General features: G+C 42.4%; 1 protein-coding gene across 2 annotated transcripts in view; it reads left to right on the top strand.

Moving 5' to 3' along the window:
• The window catches only part of utp20 (UTP20 small subunit processome component), a 151,300-nt gene that overhangs the window by 15,434 nt on the left and 119,953 nt on the right, over positions 1-15,913 (top strand). For both annotated transcript variants that reach the window (XM_068050196.1, XM_068050197.1), the window contains 9 exons: positions 163-318; positions 3,133-3,279; positions 3,930-4,064; positions 5,378-5,455; positions 6,488-6,663; positions 9,264-9,425; positions 10,824-10,915; positions 13,095-13,200; positions 14,026-14,176. In XM_068050196.1, the coding sequence (XP_067906297.1) occupies positions 163-318; positions 3,133-3,279; positions 3,930-4,064; positions 5,378-5,455; positions 6,488-6,663; positions 9,264-9,425; positions 10,824-10,915; positions 13,095-13,200; positions 14,026-14,176 (1,203 nt within the window). The remainder of the gene's footprint in view (positions 1-162; positions 319-3,132; positions 3,280-3,929; positions 4,065-5,377; positions 5,456-6,487; positions 6,664-9,263; positions 9,426-10,823; positions 10,916-13,094; positions 13,201-14,025; positions 14,177-15,913) is intronic.

A 15,913-nucleotide genomic window follows, 5' to 3' on the forward strand; every position in this document is an offset into this window, starting at 1 on the left:
AAAGGTCTGTACAGTGAAGATTCTTATCAGATGATTGTGCAGGGCTACTTCATAAGGAAGATTGATGAGTATTAACTTGCAGGTTTTTTGTTTATAAAAGAGAAAATGATGATTTGTCGTTGAGATTTGTAAAGTTTTTTTTTTTAATTTCCTGTTTTGCAGGTTTTCCCTGTTGTCTTACAAAAGCTGGGGCCTGTCACAGAGATGGACATTGTGTTACCGTGGGATATAGTTGGGGAAGCAGTTGGTCACATGGCCAAGTCTTGTGCAGCTTACGTCTACACGGAACACTTCGATGTAATATGGAGCTGTTTACAAGTATGTTCATCAGTATTGAAAGGTCTTAGTGGATTCCCCCATGGCATTGCTCATGGCAGCTCATAGATGTGCTGTTTAATGAGGACTACAAAGCCAGTGGATTTTAATTAAATTAGGTTAAATTACGAGGACAGGTTGCAAAGACAAGGCTTGTATTCCCTTGAGCATAGAAGATTAAGGGTGATCTAATTGAGATTTGTAAGGTGATTGATGAAGTAGTTGATCTACCCTGTTTCTTCTGATGGAGACTCTAGAACAAGGGGGCATAAACTTAAAATTAGAGGTAGGCTGGTTAGTGATGTTAGGAAGCACTTCTTCACACAAAGGGTAGTGGAAATCTGGAACTCTGTTCTCTTAAAAAGCTGTTGAGGCTGAGGGTCAATTGAAAACTTTAAAACTGAGTTGATAGACTTTTGTTGGGCAAGGGTGTTAAAGGTTATGGAACCAAGGAGGATAGATGGAGTTAAGGTACAGATCATCCATGATCTAATTGAATGGTGGAACAGGCTCAAGGGGCTGAAAGGCCTCCTCCTGACGCTATGTTCTGATGCAATATAATTTGTTGCTACGTTCCTTTTTAGAATGTCAGGTCGTATTGCTTCTAGGTAGAAACTGGGTGAGGTCACTCAGAGTTTAATTGCAGTAGTAGACTCGCCAACTTTAAGGGCATTTAAGTGGTCATTGGATAGACATATGGATGAAAATGGAATAGTGTAGGTCAGATGGTTTCACAGGTCGGCGCAACATTGAGGGCCGAAGGGCCTGTACTGCGCTGTAATGTTCTAAATTCTAAATACTACTCTTCAGACTGAATCAGAACAATGTCTAGCTTCATTTGTTTCCTTTTCTAAGTGTGATTACTAAGGTTAGTCAGGGAGTACAGTTACTCTGACTGCTGTGTCAGGGAGATATTTTTATTGCTGGTGTTAGTATCTCTGCATTACAAATTTACAAATGTGGGTTCAAGACCCACTCCGGAGACTTAGGCTCATAATCCAGGCTGACACTCCCAGTGTAGTACCGAGGGAGTGCTGCACTGTCAGAGATGCCGACTTTCAGGTGAGACATTAAATTGATGCCCGTATACTCTCTCAGGTGGACGTAAAATATCCCACGGCACTATTTTGAAGAAAAACAGGGGAGTTCTCCCCAGTGTGCTGGACCAATATTTATCCCTCAATTAACATCGTTGCAACAGATTATCTAGTCATTATCACATTGCTGTTTGTGGGATGTAGTTACCATGTTTCCTACATTTTTACAGTGACTACATTTAAAAAAAGTACTTCATTGGCTGTAAAGCACTTTGGAACATCCTGAAATTGTGCAAGGCAGTATATAAATGCATTTCTTTACCGGCTTTCTCTTGTATTTAAAAAATAATATAACAAAAATTTGCCCTGTAGCACTTCAGTGTGAACAAAGAACAAAGAAAATTACAGCACAGGAACAGGCCCTTCGGCCCTCCAAGCCTGTGCCGATCCAGATCCTCTATCTAAACATGTCGCCTATTTTCTACGGGTCTGAATCTCTTTGCTTCCTGCCCATTCATGTATCTGTCTAGATACATCTTAAAAGATGCTATCGTGCCCGCGTCTACCACCTCCGCTGGCAACGCGTTCCAGGCACACACCACCCTCTGCGTAAAGAACTTTCCACGCATATCCCCCCTAAACTTTTCCCCTCTCACTTTGAACTCGTGACCCCTAGTAATTGAATCCCCCACTCTGGGGAAAAAGCTTCTTGCTATCCACCCTGTCTATACCTCTCATGATTTTGTACACCTCAATCAGGTCCCCCCTCAACCTCCGTCTTTCTAATGAAAATAATCCTAATCTACTCAACCTCTCTTCATAGCTAGCGCCCTCCATACCAGGCAACATTCTTGTGAACCTCCTCTGCACCCTCTCCAAAGCATCTACATCCTTTTGGTAATGTGGCGACCAGAACTGCACGCAGTATTCCAAATGTGGCCGAACCAAAGTCTTATACAACTGTAACATGACCTGCCAACTCTTGTACTCAGTACCCCGTCCGATGAAGGAAAGCATGCCGTATGCCTTCTTGACCACTCTATTGACCTGCGTTGCCACCTTCAGGGAACAATGGACCTGAACACCCAAATTTCTCTGTACATCAATTTTCCCCAGGACTTTTCCATTTACTGTATAATTCACTCTTGCATTGGATCTTCCAAAATGCATCACCTCGCATTTGCCTTGATTGAACTCCATCTGCCATTTCTCTGCCCAACTCTCCAATCTATCTATATTCTGCTGTATTCTCTGACAGTCCCCTTCACTATCTGCTACTCCACCAATCTTAGTGTCGTCTGCAAACTTGCTAATCAGACCACCTATACTTTCCTCCAAATCATTTATGTATATCACAAACAACAGTGGTCCCAGCACGGATCCCTGTGGAACACCACTGGTCACACGTCTCCATTTTGCGAAACTCCCTTCCACTACTACTCTCTGTCTCCAGTTGCCCAGCCAGTGACTCACTACAGAGGCAGACTAGACCCCCCCCCAATTGTGTTATGTTAAAGTTAATAGATTATGAGAAAATGATGCTGTCATGCAGACCACTGGCTGACCCTGTATTTAAAATAACCGTTGATGTCTGTGTAACATTAAAAAAAGTATCATGATGTAGAATAAGTTTCCATTTCACAAGTGACAGATGAGAGCAGCAGCGGAAGGCAGGGTAATTGGGAGGATATGTTTTGTTGGGTGTGTGAGAGATTGGCCCATTATAAGAACATTTTCTGGAATTAAAACGTGACTAACAAACATTTTGTTTCACTGACAGAGATGTATCCTGGGCCTGCACAACAAATTAAACCGTGACGATAGACAGCAGGTCTGTGAGCAAATCCAGCGGTTACTGCAGATATACCTTGTGTTGCTGGAAAGCAGACAGGGGTCAAAGGTTACCCATCCTGAGGAAGTCTGTGAGGTGAGTCCTCTGATCATAGAATTTCACAGCACAGGAGGTGACCATTCAGCCTGTCGTGCCTGTGTTTGCTCTTTGAAAGAGCTGTCCAGTTTAGTCCCACATTCCAGTGCTTTTCCCACAACTCCACAGTTTAATCCTCTTCAGTTTCACGTGCAATTGTCATTTGGAAATTACTGTGGAATCTGTTTCCATCACCTTTTTCAGACAGTGTGTTCCAGATCACATCAACTTTCCTGTGTGAAAAAAAAATAGTCCTCCTTATTTCCCTCTAGTTCTTCTGCCAGTTATTTTAAATCTGACTTCTGGTTACTGACCCATTTGCCAGAGGGGTCAGTTTCTTCCTACTTGTTCTATCGCAACTCCTTATAATTTTGAATATCTCTATTGAATCTATCAAATGCACCTCCTAACCCGAAAAAAATCACAGATTCAGTCTGCTCCTATATCTCGGAGAACAAGTGAATCCCCAGTTAATGCCCACCACCTGATGACAAATAAATGCTCAATTACTATACAGTTAATACCAGCGTCTCCATGTAACTGAAGTCCCTTGCATGATGGTGGGACTTGAAGGCGATTCCACTCCACGCACAGTAAAACCAGATCTGCTTTTTGGTTACCCTCTCGACCCAACGTGTTTCTTTCTTTAGACCCTGATCCAGATGCTGCAGGATTCGCAGATGGCTGCATCGTGCTGTAAGACTCTGCTTGAGGTGCTGTCTGCCCTGCTCAAGGCTGAGCATGTTACTCTGCCGGAAGCACTGATCCAAGAAGCTTCTAGAAAGGTATGTGATGGCTGTTTCTCATTGACTGTACAAAATACCAACGGCATGCTATAGTTGCGATGCTCTCTGTCAATGGGGTCATTTGTAGGTTTGGAGGCCCTTGTATGTTTTTCATCTATTTAGCCAGATCTCCAATACCTATTGTTATATTAGAATCCCGCAGTGATTGGGCTGCTTTGCATTGACTCTATTTGTGACACAATAAAACAATGCCAGATTGTTTCAATCAGATGTGCATCTCTACAACTGTTCATTAAAAAAAATTCTCAGGATGCTGTACCCATTATTTTATATTGTCTCTCCATGTTCTTCCTACCAAAATAAATCACTTCACACTTCTCCACATTGAGCTTCATCTGCCACCTACCCGCCCATTCCATTAACCTGTCTATGTCCTTTTGAAGTTCTGCACTATCCTTCTCACAGTTCACAATGTTTCTAAGTTTAGAATCATCTGCAAATTTTGAAATTGTGCCCTGCACACCAAGGTCTAGGTAATTAATATATATCAAGAGCAAGGGTCCCAACACTGACCCCTGGGGAACTCAGAATCATAGAATGGTAGAGTGCAGAAGGAGGCCATCGTTCCTGTGCCGGTTCTTTGAAAGAGCTATCCTATTAGTCCACAATTTCCTTTTTGAAGATGACTGTTGAATCTGCTTCCACCGCCCTTTCAGGCAGCGCATTCCAGATCACGGCAACTCTGTAGTTTTTTTAAAAAAGAGTCCTCCTGTCTCCTGTGGTTCTTTTGCCAATTACCTTAAGACTGTTCTCTTGGTTACTGACCGTCCTGCCACTGGAAACATTTATTCTTATTTACAAAACCCATCATAATTTTGAACATTTCTAGCAACCTTCTCTGCTCAAAGGAGAATAATCTCAGCTTCTCCAGTCTCTCCACAGACGTGATGTCGTTCATCCTTGGTACTATTCTTGTAAATCTCCTCTGCACCCTCTCCAAGTCCTTCATATCCTTCCTAACATGTCGTGCTCAAAATTGGATGCTACTCCATCTGAGGCCTAACCAGTGTTGCACAACATCCTAAACCATTCTGCCAAACCACATCTTGCCCCCTTGAACAGCTTCCAAAACATGTCTCTTGATTTTTCCTTCAGTTCCCTCCCGTAACTACTTTACACTTCCCTTACCCCTGCCTCCGCCTTTCCTTGGGTTTTGAATACTAAAAATGTACAAATTGCTGCTTTTATTAAATATTGACGGTGAAAGCCTGTAACTGAAGATGGTGATTTCTGCTCAGCTTTTTGACTTTTAGTTTAAAGTAAAGAGATTGTAAGTTAATTTTCTTTTGCAGGTTTTCAGCAGTGGGTTTGATAGAGCATTGATTCTGGAGTTCTCTGAGGAGATGTTTCACATGCACCAGTTTGAACAGGTAAATTTGAAACACATTTTCAAATAATTTGTGCAATGGAGAGTTTTTACATTTTGCTCCAAGGAAGTACATTACTGATCCCCAATTCAAGGTCAGGAATCAGTCCCATTCATTTGCACTAAACAGGGTTACCGATTCGAATATCTAACACCACGAAGTCTCTATCAGCGGACTCTCCCAAAAAAACAGACACCTGCAAACATTGGACACTTATTGAGAGGTGCAAATATTTTGTGTGGTAAAATAAACAAGAGGCATTCTGAAAATGCTGGCACTTGCAAAGTATGAGTTATGGACACCATTCGATGCACCAAGCTCTTTTACAACTTGAAACTCTGGACCAATTCTGCCAACATTATTTCACTGGAGGGTGCTGTAAGCACTGATCACACCATATGTCTGCTAAAGTAACTGCTGCGGAGCAGGAACAGCCCTCGAGAATTTCCAGGCATAGCTGCCCAACACGACAGAAAGCAGCAATGCTCGTCATTGATTTTTGTGCACAGTGGCGCAGTGGTTAGCACCGCAGCCTCACAGCTCCAGGGACCCGGGTTCGATTCCGGGTACTGCCTGTGTGGAGTTTGCAAGTTCTCCCTGTGTCTGCGTGGGTTTTCTCCGGGTGCTCCGGTTTCCTCCCACAAGCCAAAAGACTTGCAGGTTGATAGGTAAATTGGCCATTATAAATTGTCACTAGTATAGGTAGGTGGTAGGGAAATATAGGGACAGGTGGGGATGTTTGGTAGGAATATGGGATTAATGTAGGATTAGTATAAATGGGTGGTTGATGTTCGGCACAGACTCGGTGGGCCGAAGGGCCTGTTTCAGTGCTGTATCTCTAATCTAAAAAAAAAATCTTAGTGTCTTTTTATTCTTTTTTAAAACTTTATTCTTTTTAAACAAAAGGAAAGCGGAAAGCAATAAAGTTTCAAAGTTTTTTTTAAAATGAAAAATACTCTAATGCATTTGGAAAATAGTAGACCCAAACCCCATCGATAAATTTGTTGATCGGTTGTTTGCTTATTGTTTTTATAGCTGCTTCTGCCAAGTTTGCTGCAGTATGTGGAAGAATGTTTTGCGAATGATCTATCCGCCAGGGAAGAAACTCTGGGACTTTTGGTAAAACTGATTCTGGCCAAAGCTGAGCCTCCGACTATTGGATCCATGGCATTTGAGAAATATCCTCTCCACTTCACAGGACCGGTGCAAGTGTGAGTACAGTGACAGCATGGTTCGTGGTGATGTGCATCCTGAACAGGGCGAGACAGGCATTTTGCTACAACTTAAAGAATCATAGATGGAGGCCTGGAATAAAATTGAAAATGCTGAAGTTATAGAAACAGTTAACATTTCAGGTCAATGCTCTTTGACAGCATCTCCATAGATGCTGCCAGACCTGCTGAACATTTTCTGTTTTTATTTCTGATATCACCTTATGTGGCTCATGTTAATTTTAGTCTGATTATGCTTCTGTGAGGTACCATGGGATGTTTCATAACATTCGTGTTACGACCGAGGCAGGAGGAGTGCACTGTTTGTTCTAGTTCCACTTCTCCATGGGTCACAACATATATTTAAATTTTTTTTCCACTTACCAATACGGTCAATCGTAGACTATTTTAGCCCAGAATAAAACACACCAGCCAGGTTTCTGTAATAAACAACAAAATTATCAGTTTATTATAAAGCAACTCTTAACCAGTAATGAAGCAAACCATAAACACACTGATTTGAAATATAAAAGTTCCCTTTTTACCTTAGCCCCTTACACACACATGCACCGGTTAACTGGAAAAATAGAGATTTACGCTTTTGAGCTCTAGTACAAAAAAAGCACCAAAAAAAGTTGGCCAAAATACTTGCTAATTCTTGAAGAAAAAAAGAGATGATATAAAAAGATGTCAGAAGTCCTTTTTTGCTTTGGCATCCCAAATACGTAAAGACGGCTGTCACTGGGATCTTCCTAGAACAGTTCTTGTCAGACGATGTTGAAGATCAGTTTGGGCAGGCTTTCCAGGAAAAAATGCAGTAACGGGTTTCAGGCAGTTTCTTACATTTGCTTCTCAAGAAATGGAAAACTGGCAGGTGTTTTCGAAGAGCTGGAACAGACTGAGCTGGCTCTCCTCAAAGGTTTTCTCCAACCGTCTTTTCAAACTATTGTCCATATCCCGACTCACTGTCCAAAGTGAAACCATAAACAATGTCATGAGAGACAAGCCTCCTGACCCCTATAAATCTTGACCTGTCACTTCTCTGCAAACCTCTTTCCCCAATTCAAAACAACCCCTGCTGGATAATTATTTGAAAATCGATGCCTTCCAGTAACTGTTTACAGTCCAGACCTCTCAGTCAGCCTTGTTTTAAAAAAAAAAATTATCCATGGACTCCTTTTCAGTTTTAAACCACTAATCTTCAAAATTTACCAAAAAAAGGAAGCACTTGTAACATTAGCACAGTGATGTTGTTAGAATGGATATTGAGTGAATGGGAAACGCAGGTCAGCTGGCAGCCAGCTGGAATCCACAATAGTCGCATTTGAAATTGTGGGGTTAATGTTCTACTGCTATTACCTGCGTGTTCCTGGGAGCTGCAGCCTGGGATACCCATTGATCTTAAAGGTAACGAACAGAAACTCTCAGCAGGAGTGTGTAATTCTGTGATACCATCCTGGCATTTTCTGAGGTGTGACTCAGAGCTTGTACTCCTAAATTGTCATTTTGTTGATAATATTTCCGTCCCTTTTAGTGCAGTCATGTGCATGTGATGCCATGCTTGCTTCACGAACTGGATATTCATCGGGACTTGACACTAGTTTTGAACTGTTAATTAAGAAACTAAATTGGCTCTTTAGAAAACTATGTGCTCTCTGCTCACCGATGATGTTGCAGTTGGGCAGTTAAGTGGCAAGTCAACTTTTAACAGATAAATGTGAGGTGATGCACTTTGGTAGGAAAAACACAAACGTCACCTACACCTTAGAAAATAAAACTGAATGGGATAGAAGAGCAAGGGGATACAGCTAAACAAATCACTAAAAGCAGCTTCACTGGTCAGCAAACTTAAAAATGTTAAAGTACTGGGATTTATTTCTAGGGGTATAGAATTGGGAACTAGTAAAGTTATATTTAACTTCTATCAGACCCTGGTCAAGCTGCACTTACTGTGCACAGTTCTGCTCTCCGAAAATGGTCATCAAAGCACAGGAGAAAGTGCAGAAAAAGTTTTACAAGGATGTTGGCAGAACTGAGAGATTACAGCTTTGGGAAAGATTGAGCAGGTTGGAGCTTTTTTCTTTAGAAAAGAGAAGACTTGGAGGTGACGACTGAAGCCTTTAAAAATTATGAATAGGTTGGAGAGGGTAGGTGTAGAAAGAATGGTTCCACTTATGGGAGAATTTAAAACCTGAGGCCATAAATAAAACGTAGTTATTGTTCAGTTCAGTAGGAAAAAAAGGAGAAATTTCTTTACTCAGAGTGGTTAGAATGTAGAACTTGCTGCACAGTAAGGGGTTGAGGCAAATAGCTTGGATGTTTTCAAAAGGAAACTAGCCGAGTATGTGAGAGAAAAGGGAATAGAAAGATATGCTGAAAGGCTGAGATGAGGCAGATGGAATGGGAGGAGACTTGTGTAGCCAGCACAGACTATTAGGGCTGAATGGCCTGTTTCTGTGCTATGTACTCTATGTAATAAAAATCTATTGACCTAAAAGTGTAATTTTGAAATATATATAGCATCAGGAAGCTGGGCATTGGTGTAGTTTCACTCCAGTCCTGTGTGCTAATTGAATAAATCCTTTTTAAACATCTTTCAGTTCTGCTTTGAGTGATGAAAAGGATTCCAATGGAGTGGAGAATGGAGGCTCAGTTACTTTGATTTTAGATTTCATACTGTCTTTGCTGCACCTGCCCGAAGATGGAAGGTTATTTGATCTTGCTTACAGCTGGGCTGCTCTCGTCATTCTTCCTCATGTCAGGTGAGAAGGAAGTTTTGGGCTGTCTTAGTTTTACAACCAAAGGATGGACTTCAATGAATTGGGTCTTCGCTCAACTTATAATTGGGACAACCCAGTTACTGCCTATCCCAGGTTCCCAATCTGTGTTTAGTTAGATTGTGCCAAGTGGGACGTGGGGCAACGTATCTCTACCACTGCTATCTGTCCAGAGCAAGATATTTGACTCTGATCAGAGTCCCATCTTGACTTGCATCCAACAGATTGTAGTTAGTCACACATTATACTCTTAAATGGTACTGTTTTAAAGGTAAGGGGTTAAGAGCAGGTTGACCCAGGGGTGGGGGGGTGGGGTGCACATTCTCAAATCCTTGAAGGTGGCAGGGTACGTTGAGAAGGCAATTGAGAAAGCATTTAGGATACTTGGCTTTGTAAATAGGAACACTCAGTATAAAAACAAGAAAGTCATGCTGAACCTTTGCAAATCGCTGATTTGGCCTCTGTTGGAGTATTGCGCCCAACTGTGGGCACCGCACCCTAGGAAGGATGTGAAGGACTTGGAGAGGCTACGGAGGCGGTTTACCAGGATGATACCAGGGATGAGAGATTTCAGTTATGTGGAGAGATTGTAGAAGCTGGGATTGTTCTCCGAGCAGAGCGGGTTTGGGGAAAACATAATAGAGGTATTCAAAATGATGAGGCGTTTTGATAGAGCACATAGAGGGAAATTGTTTCCTTTGGCAAGTGGGTCGATAACCAGCGATGGTAGATTTAAAATAGTTAGCAAAAGAGCTAGGGGGGGAAACCGGAATTTCTTTCACACAAAGGGTTGTTACGATCTGGAATGCACTGCCTGAAAGAGTGGTGGAATCAGATTCCATAGAATCTTTCAAAGGACAGTTGGATATGTACTTGAGGACTAATTTGCAGGGTTATGGGGAGAAAACTGGGATGTGGGACTAAATTGGACAGTTCATTGAAAGAGCTGGCAGAGGTATGATGGGCCAAATGGCCCATTATGTGCTGTTAGATCCTATGAGGCCCATCTTCTCTCTAGTTGTTTGCGTAACACAAGGCATTTTTATGTGGGCAGGTCATCAGCCTGACTCTCAGCTCCTGTTGCTCTACCTCTGACCTTTTGATGTATCTGCCAATCAAGAGCTATGCTTCCAGCAGCGTAGCTATCGTGGTCATAGGAGCATGCAGACTCTCCCACCAGTTCATAATGCAGTCCCCAGGAAGGTCATCTGTGCTCTCCGAAACTGAATGACAGGTTAACTAACTAGTCCAGTTGAGCTGTGTGGTATGCAACTTGCACCCTTCTGTTCCAGCATCTGCTGTGCGTTTCCCCAATTTTGCTGTTTTGCTTCATATCTCCAGTCCTCTATTTAACAACGTGTATCATTCCAATTTTTCATGCAGGCCAATAAAAACCGAAAAAGTGTTGGCACCAGTTCAGTCATTTCTTAATTGGCTACTGACTGCTCTTGAAGGAAGTGATGCCATCAACGAAGGTCAGTTTGCTCGACAGGGAAAGGCAAATCTAGAGGGTTTATTTTGCACACATATGCAGAACCATTTCCTTTCCAAAGCACATCATTGGCTTTAAGGCTCTTTGCAAAGTCCTGAGATTGTGAAAGGTGCTGTTTAAATGCCTTTTTCGCCCTCCCTCTCTTCTTTCACCCCCCCCCCCCCCCCCAAACCTTCACTCTCTGGCTTACATTAGAGCTTGAGGTTTAAGTGTTAATTCATCCCCAGAATGGTCAGCACATATTTGAGGCAAAAACTGCAGTCATATAGAATCATAGAAAGTTTAAGGAACAGAAAGAGGCCACTTGGCCCATCGTGTCTGCCGGCTGAAAAGTGATCCACCTATTCTAATCCCACCTTCCAGCATTTGGTCCATAGTCCTGCAGATTACAGCACTTGAGGTGCTTATCCAGACTCCTTTTGAATGAGTTGATGGCTTCTGCCTCAACTGCCCTTTCAGGCAGTGAGCTCCAGACCCCCATCACCCTCATCTCCCCTCTAATTTTTCTACGAATCACTTTAAATCTGTGCCCCCTCGTCGCTGACCTCTCTGTTAAGGTAAATAGGCCCTTCACCTCCTCTCTATCCAGGCCCCTCAAAATTTTGTACATTTCAATCAGATCTCCCCTCAGCCTTCTCTGTTCCAAGGAGAACAACCCCAGCCTATCCAATCTTTCCTCATAGCTGCATTTTTCCAGTCCTGGCAACATCCTCGTAAATCTCCTCTGTACCCTCTCTAGTGCAATTACATCCTTTCTGTAATGAGATGCCCAGAACTGTACATGGTACTCAAGTTGTGGCCTAACCAATGAGTTGTACAGTTCCAGCATAACCTCCCTGCTCTATATTCTATACCTCGGCTAATAAAGGAAAGGATTCCATCTGCCTTCTTAACCACCTTATTGACCTGTCCTGCTACCTTCAGGGATCTGTGGACATTCACTCCAAGGTCCCTCACTTCCTCTACATTTCTCAGTATTTTCCCATTAATCGTGTATTCTTTGCCTTGTTTTACCTCCCCAAATGCATCACCTCACACTTCTCCAAGTTGAATTCCATTTGCCACTTTTCTGCCCATCTGACCAGACCATCAATATCTTCCTGCAGCCTACAGCTATCCTCCTCACTTTGCACTTTTTCGATCTTTGTGTCGTCCGCAAACTTCTTGATCATGCCCCCTACGTTTACATCCAAATCGTTAATATATACCACAAAAAGCAGGGGACCCAGTACTGAGCCCAGTGGAACGCCACTGGAAACAGCCATCCAGTCGCTAAAACAGCCGTTAGCAATTACCCTTTGTTTCCTGCCATTGAGCCAATTTTGTATCCACCTTGCTGCATTTCCTTGGATCCCATGGGATTTTTTTTTAACCAGTCTGCCATGTAGGACCTTGTCAAAAGCCTTGCTAAAATCCATGTAGACCACACCAACTGCACTATCCTCATCTATCTTCCTTGTTACTTCTTCAAAAACTTCTATCAAGTTGGTCAGACAAAATCTTCCCTTAACAAATCCATGCTGACTATCTTTGATTAACCTGTGCCTTTCTAAGTGACAATTTATCCCGTCTCTCAGAATAGATTCCAATAAATTGCCCACTACTGAGGTTAGACTGACTGGCCTGTAATTATTCGGTCTATCCTTCGCTCCTCTTTTAAACAAAGTTATGACGTTAGTTCTCCAATCCTGCGGCACCACACCTGTCTCCAGTGAGGACTGGAAAATGATGGTCAGACCTGCCGTTATGTCCTCCCTTGCTTCTTTTAACAGCTTGGGTTACATTTCTTCCAGCCCTGGTGATTTCTCAACTTTCCAGGATGCTAATCCCATTAATACTTCCTCTCTCCCTATGTTTATCACATCCAATACTTCACACCCCTCTTCCTTAACTACAATATCTGCATCGTCCCCCTCTTTTGTGAAGACAGATGCAGAGTATTCATTAGGAACCATACCAACATCTTCTGCCCCTACACATAGGTTATCTTTATCAGAAACAATTGGATGCTGTGATGGGAAACTTGCAGTGTCTCTCTGGATGGATATGCGAAGATGGGCCCAATGGCTTTCCTTTGTGATTTGGGCAAACCTGACTCTTTTGGTAAGGGTGTCATTTCTGGATTGTGTTGTCCGTGACTGGAGCTTTGCTTATTTTGATAGGATGGATGTATGTTGCCCGTCAAGCAGTCAGCACCCTTCTGAGTCTAACAGAGTCTTCAGAAATTCTCAACTTTCTGCCTGTGGAACGTGTAAGGAATTTGATGAAGTAAGTATTTTTGTAGCTACTGTGACATGGCTAGGAACCCTTACAGCACCATGATTTTTTTTGCGTTTGAGAATTTACAAAGCGCATCAAAATGATGTGAGAACGTGTCGTAAATGGTGTTGCCATACCCAGCCTCTGGTGATGGGAGGTGAATGGAGTATTTGTACAACTTGATTCTTGCCATTACAAGCAAACAAAATACTTGAGCTGTGCATTGCAGGGCATTAATAAAGTGCTGGTACTGCATATTTTTTTTCATTTATTCATTTCTGGGACATGTGCATCGCTGGCAAGGCCAGCATTTACTGTCCATCCCTGATTGCCCTCGAGAAGGTGGTGGTGAGCAGCCTTCTTGAATACCAATGAGTGTCTTGCTGGGCCATTTCAGAGGGCAGTTAAGAGTCAACCACATTGCTGTGGATCTGGAGTCACATACAGGCCAGACAAGGTAAGGACAGCAGATTTCCTTCCCTAAATGGCATGAGTGAGTGAGACGGATTTTGTGACAATCCGGTAGTTACACGGTCACCATTGCTGATAATAGCTTTTTATTCCAGATATATTTATTAACTGAATTTAAAATTCCCCAGCTGCTGTAGCGGGATTTGAACTCATGAACTCGTGTCTCTGGATTATTTGTTCAGACCTCTGGATTACTAGTCCAGTAACACAACACGCTTTGCCACTATACCCACATTGTGGCAGGGCGTCATTTAGATTTTCTTCGGAGTAAAAATGTGATGCCTTTAATGTGATCTCTTCTGTTATCTAATGAATTTGACAAATCTGGGGCTCACAGTTTTAAAATTGATTTTATTTTCGCAGAAACTCACCGTCTAACCCCTCTGCTCTATTGCTGGGTGACCTGTACTACACTCGGTTAACTTTGTGTGGCTGTAAAGACCTACTTTCACAAGACAACCTGCTTGACCTGTTCAAAGAACTTCGGCCAAATCTTTCAACAGCCATTTCAAAGGTATTTTAAAGTTTCGATATTCTAGTATGACTGTCCATGAAATATTAATGCTAGAATCTCTGACTTTGACATTTTGTTTTTGCATTAATATGTTTAACGTAACAGCCACTTTCACATCTTCAGGGCATCCCAAAGTGCTTCATAGCGATTGGATTGTTTTGAAGTGTAATCACTGTTATATGGGAAGTCGTGGCAGGCAATTTTCACACAGCAGTGTCCCACAAGTAGTAATGTGATGAATAGCCAGTTTAATCTCTGAGTGTTGTTGGTTCAGAGATAAATATGGGCTTGGACACCGGGCAGAAATCTGCTGCTGTTTGAATATTACGCCCACCTGACTACAGTGCAGCGCTCCCTCAGTGCTGCCCCTCCGATAGTGCAGCTCTCCCTCAGTGCTGCCCCTCCGACAGTGCAGCGCTCCCTCAGTACTGCAATGGAATATTAGCTTAGATTAATACTGAAGTTTACCTGATTACACCCATATTTCTGTAGTGTTGAAATAGTGTGTTGGCACACATCTTAAACATTGACTCCCTCCATCACTGGTGCACAGTGGCAGCAGTGTGTACCATCTACAAGGTTCACTGCAGCAACTCATTGATGCTTCTTCAACAACCCCTTCCAAACCTGTGACCTCGGCCACCTAGAAGAACAAAGGCAGCAGACGCATGGGAACATCACCACCTTCCAAGTTCCTCTCCAAGTCACACACTATTGTGACCTGAAAATAGATCATCGTACCTTCACTGTCGCTGGGTTAAAATCCAGGAACACTCTCCTTAACAGCACTGTGGGTGTACCTACACCATACGGACTGCAGTGGTTCACTACCTTCTCAAGGGTAATTGGGGATGGACAATAAATGCTGGCCTAGCCAGGTTAACACAGATCCCATGAAAAAATTTAATAACCTTGATTTTGGGGGTGGGAGAGAGACGTGACAAGTTAATTAAATTTTATAGCTTTTATCAATCACCAAGGTTGCCATCTGTTTGTCATTTAGTTTTTTTTTCTGAAAAATGTGCAATTTAAATACGGCTGCATTTTGTCAAACATGTTCCTCCAATTTGATCACAATCTAAATTGGTTTTTTTAAAATTTAATCTGTGATCCCAGTGGCACTGACGAGGCCTCAATTAATGTTCAACATTAGCGGCTCTGGGGATGTGGTGGTTGCTTTCATGAGCTTCTGCAGTCATTGTGTCGGTGTTAGGTAGGGAGTTCCAAGATATTGACCCAATTATGTTGAAGAAACGAATGATTATATGTCTGAAACAAAAACAAAAAGTGCTGGAAATACTCAGCAGGTCTGGCAGCATCTGTGGAGAGAGAACTGTTACGACCAGGTGAGCACTGTGTCTAGGGGTCTCTTGCTGACTTCACCTGGTCTTATTGTAGCAGGATTTAATTTTAAACACACTGTATTTTGAGCTCCCCCTTTGTGAATCCTTGTTCACAACTTTCCAATAATAAGGCAAATAAATGAGCACAAACAGGCATTCTTTGGTTTAAAGCAGAAAGAGGAAATTTATTAAACTTTAAGCTATAAAATGGTTCACGGCTACGGATATATGACGCGCTCACGGTAGCATGCACACGCGATATAAACATGCAGATAGGAATAGAAAAGAGCAGAAGAAAAGACAAGTAGAACACTTTGAGGCAATCTCTTGTTACGGTTTCTTGAGCTTGCTGTAGTCCTTGATTGAAGTTATATTCTTGCATTTCGTTGGGGCC

The sequence above is a fragment of the Heterodontus francisci genome, chromosome 18 (assembly GCF_036365525.1).
Source record: "Heterodontus francisci isolate sHetFra1 chromosome 18, sHetFra1.hap1, whole genome shotgun sequence".
In the NCBI taxonomy this organism is placed as follows: Eukaryota; Metazoa; Chordata; class Chondrichthyes; order Heterodontiformes; family Heterodontidae; genus Heterodontus; species Heterodontus francisci.